The 22,882-nt window shown below is 42.3% G+C and overlaps 1 protein-coding gene across 4 annotated transcripts; it reads right to left on the bottom strand.

Moving 5' to 3' along the window:
- Window positions 1–2,264: 2,264 nt before the first annotated feature.
- LOC109903752 (dual specificity protein kinase CLK2-like) lies at window positions 2,265–22,750 on the bottom strand. 4 transcript variants are annotated; one of them, XM_031788514.1, is made up of 16 exons: window positions 22,565–22,738; window positions 21,303–21,490; window positions 20,783–21,062; window positions 19,865–19,955; window positions 18,699–18,765; window positions 17,333–17,449; window positions 16,249–16,415; window positions 13,012–13,106; window positions 12,440–12,569; window positions 9,521–9,603; window positions 8,895–8,974; window positions 8,494–8,584; window positions 4,953–8,268; window positions 4,287–4,683; window positions 3,935–4,016; window positions 2,265–3,682 (listed from the first exon to the last, which is right to left on the bottom strand). In XM_031788514.1, exons 1-13 carry the CDS (start codon window positions 22,580–22,582, stop codon window positions 8,080–8,082), a joined length of 1,596 nt encoding a protein of 531 aa, XP_031644374.1. In that variant the 5' UTR covers window positions 22,583–22,738; the 3' UTR covers window positions 2,265–3,682; window positions 3,935–4,016; window positions 4,287–4,683; window positions 4,953–8,079. The 4 variants fall into 4 exon arrangements, with proteins under 4 accessions (XP_031644374.1, XP_020356247.1, XP_020356246.1 ...); XM_020500658.2 differs by having other exon boundaries at window positions 4,287–8,268; window positions 22,618–22,750; XM_020500657.2 differs by having other exon boundaries at window positions 4,287–8,268.
- Between the last annotated feature and the right edge of the window lie 132 nt (window positions 22,751–22,882).

Raw genomic sequence — 22,882 nt, 5'->3', positions numbered from 1 at the left:
GTGGATTGTATTTATCATCATTAGTCATTTAGGTCAACATTGGATCATTCAGAGATCCTCACTGAACTTCTGGAGAGAGTTTGCTGCACTGAAAGTAAACATTTTCAGTTTTTGATTTGTTAAAAAAGTTTGAAATATCCAATAAATGTCGTTCCACTTCATGATTGTGTCCCACTTGTTGTTGATTCTTCACAAACAAATAGTTTTATATCTTTATGTTTGAAGCCTGAAATGTGGCAAAAAGTCGCAAAGTTCAAGGGGGGCGAATACTTTCGCAAGGCACTGTGTGTATATATATATATATATATATCCATAAAAATGATGCCAGCTGATTCATGATTTCACTGGCTGAGAAAAGCTGTCTGTCTCATCCTGACATGTTCATTGCTATGGGACAGCTAGAGATCGAATTTCAATATTGAAACAATATTGCAAATGTTGGAGAGACAGACAGCTAGGTTTATACAAATCGCCGCTGTTGAAAACCAAATGCTAGTCGAAAAGAAAAATGGGAGTTAATGTCTACATGCTTTTTATAGTGGAGATCAAGTTTATAAATTGCCTGGCTGCGCTGATGAGACAGTGGATTGCAGAGATGGAACAGAGTAAATAGGCATTTCAACTTCATAGCTTTAGCTGGTGGTAACTTGTGGAAAAGACACCGGCTGGAATGTGGTTTTAACCAATCAGCATCCAGGATTAGACCCACTCATTGTATATTGCCATGGTAGTATTCAATGGCTATAGTTAATTTTGACATGTTTTGAATTGAAAACAGTATTGGTATTGTTGAACTCGATTTTCATAAAGGCAAACTAGCAAGTCTGTTTGTTTCCACAGCAACCAACTTGCTTACTACTTCAGTGGATGTTAGACACATCTCTATCAGCAAATTACAATTTCTAGTGGTTAAATTATAGCCATCGGTATAAAAGGGATAATCAACTCCGGGCTCCATGCGTTTTCTGGAAAATAGTGCTACACTGTGGAATGTCAGTTCCTCTCCGCTAGCGACACGTGTCGTGGAACACATCTTCCAAGGCATTCATTATTTCCATAGAACCCATTTGCCCTTCGAACAGCCTCAATTCGTCAGGGCATGGACTCTACAAGGTGTCAAAAGCGTTCCACAGGGATGCTGGCCCATGTTGACTCCAATGTTTGCCACAGTTGTATCAAGTTGACTGGATGTCCGTTCTTTGGGTGGAGGACCATTCTTGATACACACAGGAAACTGTTGAGCGTGAAAAACCCAGCACCGTAGCAGTTCTTGACACAAACCGGTGCACCTGGCACCTACTACAAACCCTGTTCAAAGGCACTTAAATGTCTTGCCCATTCACACTCTGAATGGCACACATACTGTACAAATCCATGTCTCAAATTGTTATTTCCAATGATGGCCTACCCGGCCTAACTCTAACCTAACCTGGATGACGCTGGGCCCATTGTGCGTCGCCCTATGGGACTCCCAATCATGGCCGGTTGTGATACAGCCTGGAAACAAACCAAGGTCTGTAGTGACCCCTCTAGCACTGAGATGCAGTGCCTTAGACCACTACGCCACTTGGGAGCCAAGAGCAGGTGTTAATGATTTCTATACTCATTGTATAGATAAAGTTATCCCCTGATATTGACCCTTTTCTCACATTGACACACTACACAGCTGCCTCCAGAACAATATTTAGTTACCAAGATGTCACTAACCTTTTTAGGACGTTCTCATGACTTTCATTAGGATGTTTGCATGATGGTCCCAAGGGAACGTCCCTGCTAACAAAAATGTGTCATTAGGATGTCCCCGGAACATCACAAAATGGTTGCCTAAAGTGGTCAGGACGTTATGTCATGGTCCCACGTTTTTGACTAGTACTTAGTTTGTTCCGGGGACATCACCTGACTCATTTCAGGGATATATATATATATATAAAAAACATTGCATATTAGTTGAGATTTTAGTAGTATCCCCCCCCCCAAAAAAAATTTGCGTGCACACACGCTCACTCACTCCCTCATTTACACAGACAGATTCACTGACTGACTGGGGCTGTGGGTGTGTATTGATATTACTGCTAAAGTCAGGTTTAGATCTAGGATTCAGAAATGTGGTTTGGTGTGTAGTATTAGAGTGAATAGAGTGAATATTACATTGGTTAAAGTTACACTATTCATAATGTAATTATTACATTGTGAATAGTGTAACTAACCAATGTAATATTCAATCTAATATGCACAAAAACCTTGTTATGCGTTCAGCATATTTATTACATTATCAGCTTTATTACATTATGAATGCAAAAGTTATTACATTAGCAGCTAGTACATTATTGGCAGTCATTACAGTTGCTACAAGGCCTGAGGCACTTTTTTCAGTCACATTTCTGAAGCCCAAAAAACAAACACTTAGCTTCTTAATACATATGGACATTGAAAAGGTTTGATTGACTTGAGGGTTACTGTAAAAATGATTTATTAAATAAAATAAAAATAGACATTGATGACAGGCGCATGCCCCCCCCCCCCCCAGAGCTTGTGTTGTCTGATATGCTAGGGCACTTACCCCCTTCATCTTTAATAAACCAACTGAAAAGGTAGACTCAGCAAAATGACGTTGCCACGAGCAACACCGCAGATATTGGGATATAGGGGGATGCAGATCAAATCAAATAACATTTTATTTGTCACATACACATGGTTAGCAGATGTTAATGCGAGTGTAGCGAAAAGCAGATGACGCTCTCACACAGTATTTGCACATGCGCACAGGTTTGCTTCAAGCTGTTAGAGGGTCGTAACTAGTTACCACAGCAACAAAGTCATAAACTCCACCTATTTGTACAATTTCTCTTCTTAAAAAGTGATTTAACCTAACTGCTAACCTTATGCCTAACCCTAAATTTATAAAAATTCACTTTTTTTTTCTTCATAGACAATTTTGATACTGTCAAATACCATATTAAAAAATAAAGAGGTTTTTATTTAACTAGGCAAGTCCTTTAAGAACAAATTGCTTATTTACAATGACGGCCAACCCCGGCCAAATCCTAATCCGGACAACGCTGGGCCAATTGTGCGCCACCCTTTGGGACTCCCAATCACGGCCGGTTGTGATACAGCCCGGAATCGAACCAGGGTATGTAGTGATGCCTCTAGCACTGAGATGCAGTGCCTTAGACTGCTGCGCCACTCAGGAGCCCAACGTGGTAGGTACGGGACTAAACAGCCTTGCACTTAGTTGTTGCGTAAATTGACCCACTATTATGTTTACTTTCTGCATCTACATCATATTGTTGAGTCTACCTTTAAAACTTTGGCTTCATTGTGATTTCTCATCAACACACAAGACCTGTTGTTTTCCCCGTAGTTCAGTCTGCTCAGAATGTCTCAAGGGAAAGTGTAGGTAACCTCGTCCCCAGTCTCAATTGTTATCCCATACACATGTCAACAGAGAGCCTGCTGGTGAACGAGATTAAAGTGTTAGGTGATATGTTGCCTCGGCCCTGGAAGCCTAGGCCAGGTTATATGAGTCAAGTCTTTTGCCTCACATTATTTTACACTGGTCCCCGCCTGAGGCCATCGAGCTCTGGGCACCTCCCGTCACGTTCAGACTGAGCCCCTGGAAGGCACCAAACAGCGAATCATCCTTCACAGATTTCTGGTTCCTCTTGGCATTTGTCTTACTCTACATGAAGATAGAAGAAAAGTTCAATTATGCCTTTTGTAAGTCTAAAATCCTGGCCAACAGTACACTTGTAATCCCTTCATATAAACGAGACATAGGTCAGTTCAATTAGAATAGGTCTCTTGTATTTCAAGTTTCACCCATTACTCCTTCAAAATTAAATTGATATACTCTCGGATCAGATGCCTACTGAGTGAGTGACCTTCTGTTATTATGACCAGTCACACATGACATGCACACAGACTCAATTACCTTTGGGAGGCAGTGCTGGCTCCTGAAATGCTGACTCCTCCTTCTGATGGACCTTTCTGCAATCTTCTTCTCTCTCAGTTTCCTACAGTAGCACAATATGTAAACAGAGATGCTTCAGTGGCATTTTGTTAGTCTCCCAAGCAGATATACCTAAAAGTTTGATACTTATCTATGTAAGCTCTACAGGTCGGTTTCCCAGACAGATTTAGCCTAGTCCTGGACTAAAAAGCATGCTCAATTAAGAATCTCCATTGAAAGTGCTCTTTAGTCCAGGATTAGGCTTAATTTCCTTCCAGGAAACTGGCCTTTAATGGTTTTATATCTACTAAAAACAATGGCCAACCATCCCTACCGTTCTCTCTGAATGTCAGCCTGGTATGCACTGAGCCAGGAGTCTGGTACGGCTCTCTGCTTGGTGCAAGTTTTGGCGCAAGGGACACTCTTCCTCCTGACTATGCTGTGCCTCCGGACTACAACTACGCTCTTCCGTCTGGCCCCTGTGCTCACGACTACGCTCTTCCGTCTGGCCCCTGTGCTCTTTTTGGTGCCTATTTTGTTGTCCGGTTTGGTCCCCGTCCCTGACACATAGTCGCTGAACTGCTTGATGGGATCACCCAGGGACTTAAGATCCACCATAAGATCCATCTAGTTTGTGTGTGTGTGTGTGTGCTGCTTTGAGCACTACAGTAGCGTTTCAGTATCTCAGCTGACTGACTGGAGGAACTTGACTGATGGGCTGTTCTTCAGACCTGTCAACAGCAAAGACAGGATAATGATTGAGTTGAGAGTTCAAAAGGAGGGAAACAACAACTAAATACATGCAGTGTCTCTGATTGCAAATTGACCTGAACAGTCTTAAAAAAGGGGGCATTATCAACGACAATAGAACCAATGTCAACTACATTATTTAGAATACAGCCAACACATACGGATAAATAATTACAAATACATTATCAAAACAAAAATCTATGCAAGGCAATTTCAAGTGTGACGTGCATCCTTTTCTAATTGCACATACCTGTAAATATTGTCTATTTGCAGTATCCAATAAAGTACTCCAAATAATTCCTCACAGTGACAGCATTGTTTGAGGTTGAGACTAGCCACTTTACCGGACAAATGCGCACTAGTTCCGCTTATGGGGATTTAACAGATGACCCTCCTAGCTTCTCAGGCAGATTAGCTGAAGACGTAAGCGCTACTTATTTAATTAGAACCTACAGGGTCGCAAAACAAACCAGTGTAGGAAAGAAACAAGCATGTCAATTTCAATGATGACTTGGAATGACCGGTTCCCATTTCTTAAATTTGGTTAGTTCAGTTTATTTTCAATATCAGAGTGGTGGGGGGGGACCATTTTCTTTAGAATAGCTGCCAATTGAAGTAAACCGATTCATTGATGCAATAACAGGTCAAGATCCTATGTGGAAACGTCTAACCATGATACATCAGCCTTCCACCATTTTGTACCTGATCATGTCTATACATTGACTGATGGAAATATAATGTTGGTAATACAAAAAAAAATATACAATCTCAATTATAAAAGTTGGTTGTTTGGGTTATTTTTTATTTATTTCTATAGCTAGACGTTTAAACGGTTACTAGTTTTGTTCATCCAGTGAACTTAACTCTCACCCTAATGTCTGCCTTGGTTGCTACATATACAGTGCATTCGGGAAGTATTCAGACCCCTTCCCTTTTTCCACATTGTTACATTACAGACTTATTCTAAAATGTATTACATTTTCCCCCTCAATCTACACACAATACTAAATAATGACCAAGCGAAAGAAGTTGAGAATTTTTAGCAAAGATAAATATATTTTTTTTAAACAAATGCCTTATGTAAATGAGTACTCAGTCCTGTTGCTATGAGACTCAGGCGCATCCTGTTTCCATTGATCATCCTTGAGCGGTTTCTATAACTTAGAGTCCACCTGTGGTAAATTCAATTGATTGGACATGATTTGGAAAAGGCACACACCTGTCTATAGATAAGGTCCCACAGTTGACAGTGAATGTCAAAGCAAAAACCAAGCCATGAGGTTGAAGGAATTGTCCGTAGAGCTCCGAGACAGGATTGTGTCGAGGCACAGATCTGGGGAAGGGTATCAACAAATTTCGGCATAATTGAAGGTCCCCAAGAACAGAGGCCTCCATCATTCTTAAATGGAAGAGGTTTGGAACCACCAAGACTCTTCCTAGAACTCAGCTGGCTGCCCAGCCAAACTGAGCAATCAGGGGAGAAGGGCCTTGGTCAGGGAGGTGACCAAGAACCCGATGGTCACTCTGTCAGAGTTCCTCTGTGGAGATGGGAGAACCTTCCAGGAGGACAACCACCAAATCAGGCTTTTTATTTTATACATTTGCAAAATGTCTTGCTTTGTCATTATGGGGTATTGTGTGTAGATTGATAAGGAAGGGGGCGGGGGGGTTACATTTTAGAATAAGGATGTAATGTAAAAAGGTCAAGGGGTCTGAATGAACATTGTCTGCCTTAGTTTACCAGCATATATCTACAGATTCTTGCTTTGCTAAGCTTTGCTCTAACTTTTATGGTAGCAGATGGGAGAAACAGATGGAGTGAGGGAAAGCAGGCCAGGGACAGTGAGGCAAAGAGACTAAGGTAGTAGAGAGATGACGAGTTAGTGACAGACGGAGGAGTACCCATGACTTTAAGTACACCTGCCAGGCGGCTGCCACAGCGGATCCCCTTGTCCTTGGCCCTTCCGGTGGGTGAGCCTGCTCTGTCAGATCTGGAAGGCAGACTTCAGAACAGATTCCAAGAGTGAACCTCAATCTTTCCTTGCATTCTACCTATTCCTTCTCAAAATACATTGGCGGAGAACATCTGAGTGGGAAGGGACCTTGGACCTCCTCTAATAGGGTTGAGGTGGGGAGAAGATCAAAATGAAGGAAAATGAAGATTGTAGCGCTAGACTAATTTGGTTAGTAGTAGTAGAGTTGGTAATAAAATACTATGAAATAGAGCAATAAGCCAGGGTTATTAAGGGGTTTCCTGACAGCCTGCTATATCTTATACCAACACTAGTTTTGCCAGACACACACAGAAGTCCTCCTAAGGGCTACAGTCACAAGATAAATCAGGGATTCAAAGACACAGTCAAGCATCGAAGACAAAAAGCCTTCGCATAACTGTGCCAGAGGACAAAGCTGACATTAACAGCACTATAAGCCCTGGCAAAGGAGGATTTAACTTTAATTCTAAACAATCATACATATATACAGTCTTACACATTTAAATCTCATACAAAAAGTACTGTACAGGGAGATGACCAGCAGCAGCGTCTCATAATAAATACTGTAAACTGTGCTGCTGTGTGCATGTGGCATTGGGATGCCACACATGACTACTATGACCCTGTGGGTACGTGCGCTCTCAGACCACAAGCCTGAGCCTATCACAAAGTATAAAAGGCAGTTTGCGTTGTGTGTGTGTGTGGGTCAGTTCCCCAGACAAGATGACCAGCTGCGAAAACACGTCTAGGCGTGAGTACTATTATTACATTAATATGGCAGCATAATCCCTCTCCTCGAAAGCATTATGTAACAGAAATAAATATAGCAATAGGAGAGGCCTATATAAACAATGTGGTGTGTCACTGACAAAAGATGTTATCCAGTTGGCTAATATTAGTCCAGATTGATGGTTTCCAAATAAATAGTGCTCTTTAAATGGAAGAACTAACCACGTTACAATGCCCCTCTTCGCCAATTGTCTGACATCAAATGAAAGGGTCACAATATTTGATTACGTAGCGAGGGTCCCTCTTGCTCTCACTAGTGTTCCACTTAAACGGACCTAGACCAGACCGGTCCTTTTCTTTACATGCGGAAGACTGGAGCTGGGTAGTTTAAGGTTGGGCAAAAAAAAAAAAAAAAAAAAAAAACTCTAATCTCGTCATGTCTTCTGTTGGGAGTAGAAGCCGAGAGGACTAAGAGGACTGTCCTTTTCTGAAGTTCTTCTAGCTGCCAGCATGAGCCCCTCTCCTGGCTGTGGAGGTGGGGCAGTATAGTAAGCAGGAGAGAACAGGTTCATGCTGTGATACACCACCTTAAGCGGTCATATCTGTCTGCTCCACCTTAAATCCCTCTATCCTTAAGAGTATGGAGGCCCTGGGTCACCGGCTGATGTCGCGGTTGCCCTCCCAGCTCTTCCCCCCCACTGCGTCGCCTGCTGTCCCTGATTCGAAGAACGGGTGTCTGAGGGAGTTGGCCAGAACCAGGCGCTTAGTGGGCTCATACTCCAGCATGCTCTCAATCAGGTCAAACAGCTGATGGTGCTCCTCAGCCTCCGACAACAGGTATCTCTGAGACAGAGAGAGACAGAAAGAGAGGGTATACAGATGTGATTAGAATAACAATGAAAATCAGGAACCGTTGATACTAGAGTCGGGGTTAGGGTTAATTTGTCTAAAGAGAGGATAATTTTAGAAATTCCTGGTTAATCCGATGAGGGTGAATGAAAGGTAGAGGTCAAGAAAGATAAAGTAGTGGGGTGCTACACAAGGAGGGAAAAGGAGCTGCTCTCTTACCCGTAAGGGTTTGCAGTTCTCCCTCACGTATCTCCCAGCTGACGAGCTCTCGTCCCAGTCCAGACGGCCGCGGTAAAAATATTTCTGCTTCCTAAGTTGAGAAATTGTCAAAGATTGAGGCGTGGCATACAGAAATAAAAATCCTCTGAAGAACAGTTTGTGTGTGCACGTGCATGCAGGGGCAGCACCCTGGAAAGATTTGCCACGGGGTTCGACGCAAGACATATTGACAAACATCGCTAACAAAAAGGCCCTTTAAAATGTGGCATGGACCAAACTTCACTTTGATGCTCTGCATCAACAACTAGATGCTATGGGGGTGTGCGCTGGATTGTTTTTTGACCTGCAACTAACTACACAGATGCACCTGGTCGTGTGTGTGTGTGTGTGTGAGGTCTGACCTTGTCTTGCGTATCATCCTGGAGGGCACTGGCCCCAGTATTCTCTCCATCATAGCCAGATGCTCCCTGTTATCATGAGTCTGAGGGAGGGATGAACAAACAAGATCGCCATGGTGAATCTTAATTTCATCCCCATTTCTCATTCAATGTATAAAATAGCCATAAAAGTAGATTGTGGATATCAGCGATGCAAACAGACCATTATCAGAGTGCTCACCTATCTTGAAACAATTTTAATAAACGCTGAGTAAAGTGTGGCTGAAGTTGAGAGCTTTGAATAGAATGTGTGAGCTAGCATCTATGGTGTTAGAAGCACAGCCAAGCAAAACTCAGAACACGGAGGACAACCTCAACCAAGGGTTGATCCTCAATAGGATTAGCAGCTGTCTCTCCCTGCTGCTCTCTCCGGCTCAACATGTGCGTGTTTTCATGCACGTGTGCAAATGTATTTGTGGGTACACATGTTGGTGTGATACTGGTCCGACTCCGGGCTGACCAATCCGAGTGACCAGGCAGCAAGCTATTCTGGGCATTGTTCAGTCCTTCCTGTCAACCTGAATCGACCAATCTAGGAAGGCAGCTGTCGCATAGACAGAAATGGGTTGGGAAGTGAAGTGGGGATTTACCTGGAACAGGGTGAAGCCTAGGTAGTACTCGAACAGGATGCAACCGATGCTCCACACGTCACATGGCTGGCTCCAGCCCAGCTCTGCAGGACAAAATACATAATGGGTGGAAAGTAACATTTCTCGGGGTGGTTCCCCGGAGACAGATTAAGCCTAATGCTGGATTAAAAAGTATTTAAATTGAGATTCTCCATTTAGCTCGTCTTTTAGTCTAGGACTAGGCTTAATCTGTGTCCAGGAAATGGCCCCTTATTATTCAACACATATTGAATTGGTGTAGGCTGGTGGAACCTAATAAAAACAGCAGGAAAAGCTCAATTTAAGACACTAGCCTCACTCTTGCGCCAGTGCTTTGATTTATCAAAAGCAACAACTCAAATTACAACACAGCAGCTTTCTGCCTAAACATTGTCCGTCACTTCACAACTAGCACTTCGGATCAAGAGGGTGAGTGTGCAGCTTTTGAGTTTCTTTAGATAGAACAAGGGAGGCCTTACCCAAGCCACATAACATGGCCAAGGGTAAGCGTACACCTTGAGCTTTTAAAATGACGTGAAAAGACAAATCAACCCTGCTCAAAGCACACTCAACTAATTCTCTCATGCACTACTGAGCGAGGTTAAGCCGATCAACTGCACTTAGTGTCTGACTGAGTTGTTCAGTGTCTACCTGACTGGAACAGAACTGGCAGGGTATGGCAGTTCAACGCGACTGCCAAGGAACACCCCCCCCCCCCTCTGTTTTAGAATAGCCCTCCTCACCCAACCAGACAGACTATAGTAGTTCATTGCTAACGTAGTGGCTACACCAGCCTTAGTTTAGAATAGTCCTCATTTGGGCTGTGGCGGTCATGAAATTGTCAAGCAAATAACTGCCAGTCACAGTAATTTGACCATTAATTAACAAAACACATTTGGCATCTCCTGGCTTCCAAACATTGCCTACAAGCCACTGATGCTGACCTTTAGAACATCTACATAAAACAGTCTAATAAATCCATGTAATATAGCCTACACCTTCCCAATAAATCAATTATTTATTTTAGACCGGTCTAAAGAAGCATGATATGAAGAAAATGTCTATTTCAGAAGAACAGAATAGCATACTCTTAGTCCATGTTAAGCCCGGATCTGGTTATGCCATATGGCTGTGGGCTACACTAGTTCATTTAGCAGACATGATTTGATTAAAATTCCATGGCATTATTTTATAATACGAAGAACACAATTGAACATAACGGAATTAAATATAATATTTTCTCCAAACAATTTGAGTGCACACATGCTATTCTATTTTAAGCGGTTAACAAAGAAATAGGTACTCCTATATGCTTAATTTAGAGTTATCCATGTAACTTTAGTTGTGACAAAATGTTGGGCTATATGTTTAGATTTTTAATACACTAAAGCTGCATGAGAATAATGATTTGGAAAAAAAGTCACTAGCTTGGCTTTGTTTATTGCGCAGGCTGTACACACTTCATCAGTCTCTCATTCACAATGTGACAAGCACTTGATAATACCTTTAAAACACTACAATACATTCACAGATTTCACAACACACTGTGTGCCCTCAGGCCGCTACACCACCACATATATTCAGTACTAAATCCATGTGTATTTATAGTGCGTATGCAATCGTGTGTGTATGCATGTGTCTGTGCCAATGTTTGCATTGCTTCACAGTCCCCGCTGTTCCATAAGGTGTTTTTTTATCTGTTTTTTAAATCTAATTTTACTGCATGTGGAATAGAGTTCCATGTAGTCATGGCTCTATGTAGTACTGTGCGCCTCCCATAGTCTGTTCTGGACTTGGGGACTGAAGAGACCTCGTGGCATGTCTGCGGGGCATGCAGGGTGTCCAAGCTGTGTGCCAGTAGTTTAGACAGACAGCTCAGTGCATTCGACATGTCAATACCTCTCATAAATACAAGTAGTGATGAAGTCAATCTCTCCTCCACTTTGAGCCAGGAGAGATTGACATACATATTATTAATATTAGCTCTGTGTGTACATCCAATGGCCAGCCGTACTGCCCTGTTCTGAGCCAACTGCAAATTTCTTAAGTCCTTTTTTGTGGCACCTGACCAAACGACTGAACAGTAGTCAAGGTGTGACAAAACTTGGGCCTGTAGGACCTGCCTTGTTGATAGTGTTATGGCAGAGCATCACATTACTATAGACAGACATCTCCCCATCTTAGCTACTACTGCATCAATATGTTTTGACCATGACATTTAATCATTATCATGTGATGGGTGAATATTAGCCTATTCTTAATTTAACATTGTCTTTACATACACTAAATAATATACAGTGCATTCAGAAAGTATTCAGAAGTGGCTGGAATACTTTCTGAATGCACTGTATGTGTGAAATTTGTTTTGATTTAGAATGACCCATTATCATGGATCGGTCTCGAAAAAATATGTAATCTATGCACTTAATTAGCGAATTGAGCACACTTTTCCCGTGGTTCATTTTCATGCCAGCCAGGTAGGCTATACTCCTGTTGCTTCTCTTTACGATGTGCTTAATATTAGGAAAGTTGAATAATAAATATAGTAAGCCTTGCCATAGCCTATAAAAATGTTGCACAACATGAGCTCATGGGCTCTCATGAAGTGTTTGATTACATTTTTGAAAACATTTGCATTGATGTCAGAGTGATTAGAGGGACAATAGAGTGCTGAGTACCAGGCAGTTAGCAAGTTTGGTAGGCTACTAATGACCATCGGCAGCATCAGAGCTTGGAGAAGCCTAATTATCGTGACTAAATGGTAATGTGGAATTTGACTGCCGTCGTGAATCGTGACCACCGGTGTGGCCGTAATGCGGTCACTGTAACAGCCCTAGTCCTCATCCAATTGATCAGCCAACTGGCCTGAAGGAATGGAGTCTGAAGTGTTAGGTCACTCACCTAGTATGACTTCTGGGGCACGGTAGTGCCGTGTGGAGACGATGGTGCTGTGGTGCTCGTGGTCAAACGTGGCACTGCCAAAGTCCACCACCCGTACATCCGTGCTCTTCACGGTCCGCTCTTCGCGCTTCTGTAGGGAGGAAGGTGAAAAGGACATGGTTTAAAAACAGAAAACATCCTATAAATAAATAAAAGTTTACACTATCACTGAACTAATTTCACACCTCATGAAACAAGTTAAAGGTACATTTTTAGAAAGGGCCAGTGAGTGATGCCTTGATTACTCCATTTCTGATATCTAGTAACCTTGACATTAACCATACCTGTATCCAAACAGAAAATGCTTCATTTGTTTTGCTCTGGTACATTCAGGCCAATTCATCATCTGCACTTGAGGCCTGCTATGACACTCAGGATGCATCCCAAATGGTACCCTTTAACCTATAAAGTAGACTACTTTTAAAAGTAGTGCACTATTAGGAAATAGGGTGCCATTTGGGATGCAGCCTTGGTGAACGCAAAACAGGCTCTGAAGAAAGCCCATTATCCTGAGGCATGACTTCTCGTCTCACCTTCTCTACGTTATAGGTCATGGTGAAGTCGGAATTGACAAACAGGATGTTTTCTGGCTTCAGGTCTGTGTGTGTCAGCTTGGTATCATGAAGAACTGTGAGGAGAAAATCCCAGTTAATATCCTAACAAACGAGACACATTCGATGGTGGTGAATGAAAAGAGCACTCCTCTTCTGACAGGTGTTTGAACCAACAATGCCCTCATGTGGCTAAAGGCTTCTTATTGTAAACAGTGGTGGCCTTTTATTCCAACCTCTCAGTCTCAAGGGGAGATCTATATAGAGGTTGTTGGAGTGAGACTTACAGTGCATTCGTAAAGTATACAGACCTCGTCCGTTTTCCACATTGTTACGTCACAGCCTTATTCTAAAATGTATTAAATAAAACATTTCAAAGTGAACACAGGTTACACATTTTAGCAAATGCATAAAAAATAAAAAAATACCTTCTCTACATACAGTACCAATCAAAAGTTGACACCTACTCATTCCATGGCTTTTCTTTAAATGTACTATTTTCGACATTGTAGAAAAATAGTGAAGACATCAAAACTATGAACACATTATGTCGTAACCAAAAAGAAGTGATCAAAATCGATTTTATATTTGAGATTCTTCAAAGTAGCCACCCTTTGCCCTGATGACAGCTTTGTACTCTTTGCATTCTCTCAACCAGCTTCACCTGGAATGCTTTTTCCAACTCTTGAAGGAGTTTCCACATATGCTGAGCACTTGTTGGCTGCTTTTCCTTCACTCTGCAGTCCAACTCATCTCAATTTGGTTGGGGTCAGGGAGGCCAGATCGGATGCAGCATGCCATCACTCTCCTTGGTCAAATAGCCCTTACACTAACTGGGAGGTGTGTTGGGTCATTGTCCTGTTGAAAAACACGATTGTCCCACTAAGCCCAAAACCTGATGGGATAGCGCATCACTGCAGAATGCTGTGGTAGCCATCCTGGTTAAGTGTGCCTTGAATTCTAAATAAAATCACAGACAGTGTCACCAGCAAAGCACCCCTACACCATCTCCATGCTTCACGGTGGGAACCACACATGCAGAGATCAGCCATTCACCTACTCTGCGTCTCCAAAAGACATGGTGATTGGAACCAAAAATCTCAAATTTGAACTAGTCAGACCAAGGGACAGATTTCCACCAGTATAATGGCCATTGCTTGCATTTCTTGGTCCAAGCATCTCTTCTTATTGATGTCCTTTAATTAGTGGTTTATTTGCAGCACTCCGACAATGAAGCCCGCCTCTTGCCATAATATGGACTTGGTGTTTTACCAAATAGAGCTACCTTCTGTGTACCACCCCTACCTTGTCACAACACAACTGATTAGCTCAAACGCATTGAGGAAAGAAATACCACAAATTAACAAGGCACACCTGTGAATTGAAATGCATTCCAGGTGACCAGCTCATGAAGCTGGTTGAGAGAATGCCAAGAGTGTGCAACGCTGTCATCAGGGCGGCTACTTTGAAGAATCTCAAATAAAACATTTTGATTTGTTTAACACTTTTTTGGTTACTACATGATTCCATGTGTCATTTCATAGCTGACATCACTATTATTCTACAATGTAGAAAAGTCCAAATAAAGAAAAATCCTTGAATGAGTATGTGTCCAAACTTTTGAGTGGTACTGTAACTATTCCGCGCCTTTGCTATGAGAGTAATTGAGCTCAAGTGCATCCTGTTTCCATTGATCATCCTTGAGACGTTTCTACAACTTGATTGGAGTCCACACACCTGTCTAGATAAGGTCCCACAGTTGACAGAGCAAAAACCAAGCCATGAGGTCGAAGGAATTGTCCACAGAGCTACGAGATAGGATTGTGTCGAGGCACAAATCTGAGGTTGCCAAAAAAAAAACTGGCAAAAAAATGTCTGCAGCATTGAAGGACACTAAGAACACAGTGGCCTCAATCATTCTTAAATGGAAGAAGTTTGGACCCACCAAGACTCTTCCTAGAACTCAGCTGGCTGCCCAGCCAGACAGAGGAATCGGGGGAGAAGGGCCTTGGTCAGGGAGGTGACCAAGAATCCAATGGTCACTGAAGGAGCTACAGCATTCCTCTGTGGAGATGTTCGAACCTTCCAGAAGGTCAACCATCTGTGCAGCACTCCACCAATCGGGCCTTTATGGTAAAGTGGCCAGACAGAAGCCACTCCTCAGTAAAAGGCACGAGAGCCAACAAGTTTCTCCCGGTTCTGATGAATCCAAGATTGAACTATTTGGCTTGAATGCCAAGCATCACGTCTGGATGAAACCTGGCACCATCCCTATGGTGAAGCATGGTGGGGCAGCATCATGTTGTAGGGATGTTTTTCAGTGGGAGAGAGTGGGAGACTAGTCAGGATCAAGGGAAAAATGAACAGAGTAAAGTACAGCGAGATCCTTGATGAAAACCTGCTCCAGAGCGCTCAGGACCTCAGACTGGGGCGAAGGTTCACCTTCCAACAGGACAACAGCCCTAAGCACACAGCCAAGACAATGCAGGCATGGCTTCGGGACAAGTCTCAATGTCCTTGAGTGGCCCAGCCAGAGCCCGGACTTGAACCCGATCAAACATCTCTGGTGCAACCTGAAAATAGCTGTGCAGTGATGCTCCCCACCCAACCTGACAGAGCTTGAGAGGATCTGCAGAGAAAAGTGGGAGAAGCTCCCCAAATACAGGTGTGTCAAGCTTGTAGCGTCATACCCAAGAAGACGAGCACCAAAGGTGCTTCAACAAAGTACTGAGTAAAAGGGTCTGAATACTTATGCAAATGTAATAGTTTACTAAAAAGTGTAATACATTTGCAAACATTTCTAAAAACCTGTTATGCTTTGTCATTATGTGGTATTGTGTGTAGATTGAGGGAGGGAAAAAACTTAAGAATAAGGCTGTAATGTAACAAAATGTGGAAAAGTAAATGGAGTCTGAATACTTTGCAAATCCACTGTATGACCAGTTGACGGTAGGTCATGTTGAAATTGTTGAAGTGAATGTGTTCTTGATAAGTCATTTGGTTAAATAAAAGGCCATACAAACAAGACAGTAGCGTAATATTGTAGTGCACGTACACTTGACAGCCAGGCTGTTTTAATAAGAATTATGACTAGATGACTGGTAGTATCATAGCATCTGAGTGTACTTATGTCAGGCCGGTAATGTGAAAGAACATGCCCTCAACGACTTAGCGGGTTAAATAAAAGGCCATTTAAAAAAATATATATTTATAACTTACACTTGACAGACAGGCATAGCTGGTAGGCCATGTGTCGGACCTGGGCGATGGAGTAAGGCAGGTAGTTGTTCTCCTTGAGGAAGTCAAAGGTGCTGAGGGCCAGCAACTCAAAGGAGATACACATGTGTCCGTGGTAGTCGAACCAGTCATACATCTGCACACACAGGCTGGGAGTAAAGAGGAGTTTCATATTAAATAACACTAAAAGCTAACATAATCGAACAACAACAAAATGATACAGGTTCGAGACAGGGCATTTTTTCTGATCCAAAAAGGGCTTAGATGGTGGGTGTGGAAATGGGCATGTTCAGCACTGCTTGATTTGAGAACATTTTAGAGGCCCCACCAATGTTTTACATTGGTAAGCCAATTTCCTGCAATTTTACAAACTTCTCCATGGAGCAGAGACAAGAAAATGTTGCCGTTTTAAAGCAAATTTCCTGCAATTCAAAGCATTTTGCCATGGCTAATGCTTTGATCTTTTGCTCATACCTGCTAAATTCATTGATTTGGGAATTTAATTCTCCCCAACTGGCTAGCTTTTATTTTGGTGATCAAAGATGACATTACTTAAAAATATATATAGGTCTGTTATCTTTGACATACTTTATATGTCAAAGAGGGCCCTATGGTGTTTAGGTATTTTTCTGAAAACAGCATTGTTGGTTAATTAAGGGCTTGAGCATGTTTGGGATGCTCTGGAACGATCGCATGTTCCAGTTCCTGACAATATCCAACAAGTTCACGTAGCCATTGAAGAGGAGTGGGACAACATTCCACAGGCCACAATCAACAGCCAAGATCAACTCTATGTGAAGGAGATATATCGCACTGCATGAGGCAAATGATGGTCACACCAGATACTGACTGGTCTTCTAATCCACACCTCTACTTTTTTCCCTTACCAGATGCATATCTGTTTTCCTAGTAATGTGAAATCGATAGTTTAGGGCCTAATGAAATGTACATTTACCCATTTCCTTATATGAACTGGTTCTCAGTCAAATCTTAAATTGTTGAATATATATTTCCCTTCACTGGTAACGAACAATACACCAGTGGTCAAAGTTGTAGGTATACTCACTGTTTGTTTTCCGGGTCTTTCTCATTGATTCTCTCCAGCACATTGATCTCCAGACGAGCTGCTTCCTTGTATTTCTCCACATTTTTTATGATCTTCAGAGCAACAGTGGCTCCTCCCCTGTAAAACACAATGAATGAGAAAGATAAACGGTTAAGGTAAGGCTACAGGTATGGACGTCCCAAGGATCCCTCATAGCACTAACCTTAGGTACAGTCAGACAAAGATTTTTGAATATTCTTCAGGCTTTTCCTCTGATATACACTCCACCACTGGTACCACCCTATATTAGAGCAAAGGTCTGAAGATATACCCTACCTCAGTGGATTTAGCTAGCGATTAGTAATAAAGGCTAGCCTAACAAATGTTTTAGGCACATTGACAGCTTGCAAAGACCCACTAACTAGCGTGTTGCACAGAGCAAGTTACACAAGCGAATAGAATATCAAAAACTTGCACTTATATTAAGAAACAAAGTGGAAAGCTAGGGTTTGGAAAAATCTGTTGACTGCATGCTGTTCTTTGGTCAATGCACGCAGAGTGAATCTCTAGCACTAGGAACTGCCTGCTTGAGTGACAGGGGACGGGACTACATGTGTGTGGGGGATTGAGAAGTGGCAAGAAGGAGAGAGAGAACACCGTCAACTGAGCAATAAATCAAAAGTATTGCGCATGTCAATGTCACAATTTAGGTGCAGTCCTAACACACAATACATTAGGGAATACCTTATGGCGCAAAGCTCTTATTGCCTGAAGTGTGTCTTGTTAGAGGTTAATCTACATTAACCAAGAGTGCTGTTGCTTGGAAACCTAGTGTCACAGTTTTGGTAGCTAAAATAAGACTGACGGATACACTTAAGATTGCTTTTGAAACCTGCTTTTTGAATCTCTAAACATGATAAATTTGTCCAATTCTATAACTATGAAAGAAATAACACCTTATTTCATAGAAGAAAACAATTGTGATGTGTAAATTCTTGCCTTTTCATGTTGATTATGCAACATCTTATGTTCCCATAATGACAATTTTTTATTAATTTATCACATTTAAGTTCAAACTCACACAATGCTCCAGGGAGCCCAGGCAGGGACATTAGCATGGCACACATTTGCATGGGGTATAATTGCCCAGCCAGCTAAACTCAGAGCCACACCACTCATCCATAATTACATGGGAGGGTGATATAGGCAGAGGCTGTGTCCCAAATGGTACCTAATTTCCTTTATAGTGCACTACTTTTGACAGGACCCACATGGCTATGATCAAAAGTAGTACACTAGATTAGCTAATAGGCTGCCATTTGGGACACAGTCAGAGTTTACACAGAGGTCTATATCTCTAGCAGTTATTTTTAATGCAGATACATACCGGCGATGGTCAATACATTGCATCACCCTCCCAAAGGTGCCTTCCCCCAGAGTGCTGACAATCTCATCTGGAAGACAGAGAGAGAGGGAGAAAGCGGGAAAGAAGGGAAGAGAATAATTAGACATGTGGACAGGAGCAGGGAAACCAAGGCAAAAAAGTTAGGCGTTTCAATGCTAGTGCCCATTCCCCTTTTCAGGTTGTGGACAAATGGGATGTCTATAAAAAAATAATGTACTTTTCCACAGTCCTAGATAACCTATGATAATTGGGGTCCACATTCTAACAGGGGGGGGAGATGAGGGAGTAAATTTGAGTGCCCCCCAGCAGCTTATAGGAAGGAAAACAAAAGTATATTCCCTACAGATGTGGTGGTGTGCCTATTTTAGGGCAAGGGAGTGTGAGGAATGCATTTGGTTTTACTGGTTAACCTATGTAATTAAAAAGACACACTCAAGCTAAACTTTTCCTGAAATAAGTGTGAATGCGTAGACTTATGGGGGGGGGGGATCCAAACGGGAATCGCTGAAGATAACATACAAGTTATGCAAGGGATATGAGCTAGAAAGTGGTAAAACTATGTTAATTGTGTGGGTGTATGAGATCATGATAACTGGTTTTTATCATGCTTTAAATTTACTATGAAGTGTAGCATTAAAAAGATGCAACTGTCAAAGGAAAAAATTGCAACACTGCAGACAATTTAAGTTGTAGATGCCCAATGAATGTTTACTAGATACACATGCTAGTTGAGGGAAAGGGCTAGATATGAGGGATTGGAAAAAATATTTAAAAACGTTCATAATTGCTTTGCCTAATTAAATGCACCCAAAAAATTAAAAAATTGTAGATCTGGACTTGAATTTAAACTAAAGCGCAAGAGATGATTAAGAAGTTGAGGAAATGCGGTGGTAGGAGAAGATATTTTTTTGTTTGTTGAATATCTCCGATATAAAAACATACCACAGCTAGATATCTTCAACACAACGAGCAATATTTATCTAAAACCGCTATCCTCAACATTGTGTGCAATCCACCCTGCTTTTTGAGCTAGAGCGAACAACATTCTACCATGGCATCATCATCAGGCACTCCCCTGTCAGTGAATGCTCTATGGTTTTAAATACTCATATGGAGAAGGGTTACGATAGAGTAGTGGCAGTGAGTACATCTCTCTTGCAGGACGTCCCCACTCCGACAGATCAGGTGCCCTTCCTCGTCGTCCCTCACACTCAGTGCCCGCGTCCGGCTGTCGCTCCGCTGTTTGCAGCCCCCACGGCATCAGCAGGTCACGACACGACCGACAGGGGGACAGGGGGTTTTCAGGGGCAGCCGTAGCCACGGCGATGGAAGGCGGCACAGGTAGAGGAGGGAGGAGGAGGGTGGTGTTGTAGTTGACGTAGTGTTGTGGTGGTCATTGGGCGATTCGTATGACACCACGTGAGGAAATATATAACGATAGGGATATAGTGCAAGGGAACAAGTCAAAGATCACATTTCGTCCTCTGCTTCTCTCCCCCTCTACCTTTTAACTCGTGCTGCTTACAAATAAGGAAGCAACCTGCATATCCATTCATGAATAAAAAGCCAATTCATAAAAGAGCAAAAATATGTACAAATTATAATATTGCTCACTTAAAATTAAGCAGAGTACTTCCCAGAAAACAAATAAACTGAGAATGATAAGGAAATGAAGCAGAAATAGTTTGAGATTAAAATCAGTGATACATCCCAACCTATGGTCACCTCTCATTCATGTCTACTTAATGCAGAAGGATAAAAATGTGGCTGATGCTTTATCCACAATGTCTCACTACACAACTCATTTTATGAAAAGACTGTAGAAAGCACATTTGGATTTAATTACTAAAACCAAAAAAAAACTAAAATCCTGCTGACAAAAACAAAACAAAAAAGATTGTACTACTTACCAAGTCCAGGAGCTGTGGACAAGAGAAGGTTAAAGAGAAGTAGAGAGAAAGACACAAGGGAGAGAAAGAAGAGAGAAAGACATGAGGGAGAGAGAGAAGAGAAAGATAGAAAGAGTAGGAGGGTTAAAGGACAAGCTCGGGCCGGGCTGTACTCACCGACGAGGATGGGCTATAGGACCTGGTTCTACGCCGCCTTCGTTTGTGCTTACGCCTGCTGCCCTTCCTTCGGTATGACTCCTCCTGTTCCCTCTCACGACCCCGCCGGTAGTCGCACATGCTCGGTGATAAGTCAGGTGCGTAGTAACTATCGACTGCTGCTCCTCCATGTTCCCTTTCCCTGTTTCCGCGATCTCGGTCGCGGCTCTGGTCCAGGCGCCGATAGCCCTCACAGTAGCGTCGGTCGTACGCCCTGCGGTCTGCCGAGCGATTATTGTAGCTGCAAAAGTGGGCCAACACAATGGGTTAGAGCAATGCTGTCTGACCATTTAAGAAGACACATTGCTTAAACTCCAGTTACACATTATTAAATGAATGCCATACAGGTAGATTAATCTACTGAGATTTCAAGACTATGAAAACATTTCTACCAGATAAAGTATCATACAGTACAAAAGCTATCATACCAAATCATTAAGTATGCAAGTGAACAAATATAATACAACCATAGAAAACACACCTCCTAGAGCGAGCATAGCTTCCCTCCTGTCTGTTTCCCCGCCCCCTTCGGTCTTTGTCCCTTTCCCGGTCACTGCTAGAGGAAAAAGAGGGCGATCTGCGGTGCCTCTGCTTGCGTCCTCTGTCTCGGTCTTGATAGCTGCTCCGGCTGGCCAGTTCTGAGGACGGGTACCGTCTTGAGTGTGGCATCTGTGACCAGACAAGAGTTGTTACTTGGTATTCTCATTGCAGTTGGTGAGGGGTTGGATTACACTCAGAAAGGAGGGTGGGATACATAAACAGCTGCATTGTGGGGAAAAGGAAGAAAAGTAGCCAACTCAAACCTGGTGAGGAACAGGTGGTGGGGTGGTATACAATTAAACAGGACTTGCATTTGTACATTTGAAGGCTTTGAAACAAACTATATTGTGGCAGCGGGTAGCGTTGGGCCAGTAACCGAAAGGCTTCTAGATCAAATCCCCAAGCTGACAAGGTATAAAATCTGTCGTTCTGCCCCTGAACAAGGCAGTTAACACACTGTTCCTAGACCGTCATTGTAAATAAGAATTTGTTCTTAACTGGCTTGCCTAGTTAAACAAATGTTAAATAAAAATACTGGTGGTTAGGCAGTATTCACGATCACAAGTGTTAAGCCAGGCAACTGTCAAGAGTCCAGTAACGTTAGCCTACTGCACTCAATAACAAAAACGTAGCTAGGTTGGGATGGCCTTACAATAACAACAGTAGCTAAGAAAAACGTTAGCTGACGTACCTGGTTGATGTTACCTGGCTAAATGCAAATGTTAGATAAGTAACTTAATGACGTAGTTTAATCACTGACAGTTTAACTAAATATGATAACTAAAAAAAGACATGGGATGACAAATGTGTAGTTTGACAACTAAGTCAGTTCGCTAGCCATCATGACAACAAATGGCAATGTGTTGACTCAGAACAAATAGAGCTAACTACGACGTCAGAATTCAGTCGAGTTAGCTGCATAACGAACGCTATGCTAAATTCGCTACTAAACGATGACCTGATATTTCGCAGAAATGCTCCCATTTCACACGAACTGCTTTCGCGAAGAATGGCATAAATTGTCATTTTTGTCGAAATAAATAACTGTTTGGCTATTTCTGAAAATATGCCGCTAACGTTAGCTAATAGCTACCTAGCTCCCTAATGCTGGCTAATTTTGACCGCCATCTTACTAGCTACTTGTTAGCTAGCTACTTGTTAGCTTTGATTCTAACTGACTGTACTTTGACTCGCATGGATTACCTTGTCATTGAAACCCATTGTAAATACACGTGTATTTACAATGTATTGTTTACCGTTTTAGCAGCCAGGCCTGTGTGTTTATCCCACAGGAAATCCGTGTTGGCAATTGCTCGTTTTGGCTTCCCTTCTCACTATTGGAATCCTATCTATATCTGTTGCTAGCGATGTAGCCTCATACGAACCATCACGGTCTCGCGAGCTTACGTCTATTTTCCGGCAACGTAAGCTCGCGAGATCATGATGGTTAGTAAAAACGCTACTAGCGCTCATCCTCTGCCTTGCAACTTTTAAAACATGTCGGGTAAAAATTAATGTTTC

This window comes from Oncorhynchus kisutch, linkage group LG14 (assembly GCF_002021735.2).
Source record: "Oncorhynchus kisutch isolate 150728-3 linkage group LG14, Okis_V2, whole genome shotgun sequence".
Lineage (NCBI taxonomy): Eukaryota > Metazoa > Chordata > Actinopteri > Salmoniformes > Salmonidae > Oncorhynchus > Oncorhynchus kisutch.
This window is presented reverse-complemented; position numbering and strand designations above follow the sequence as displayed.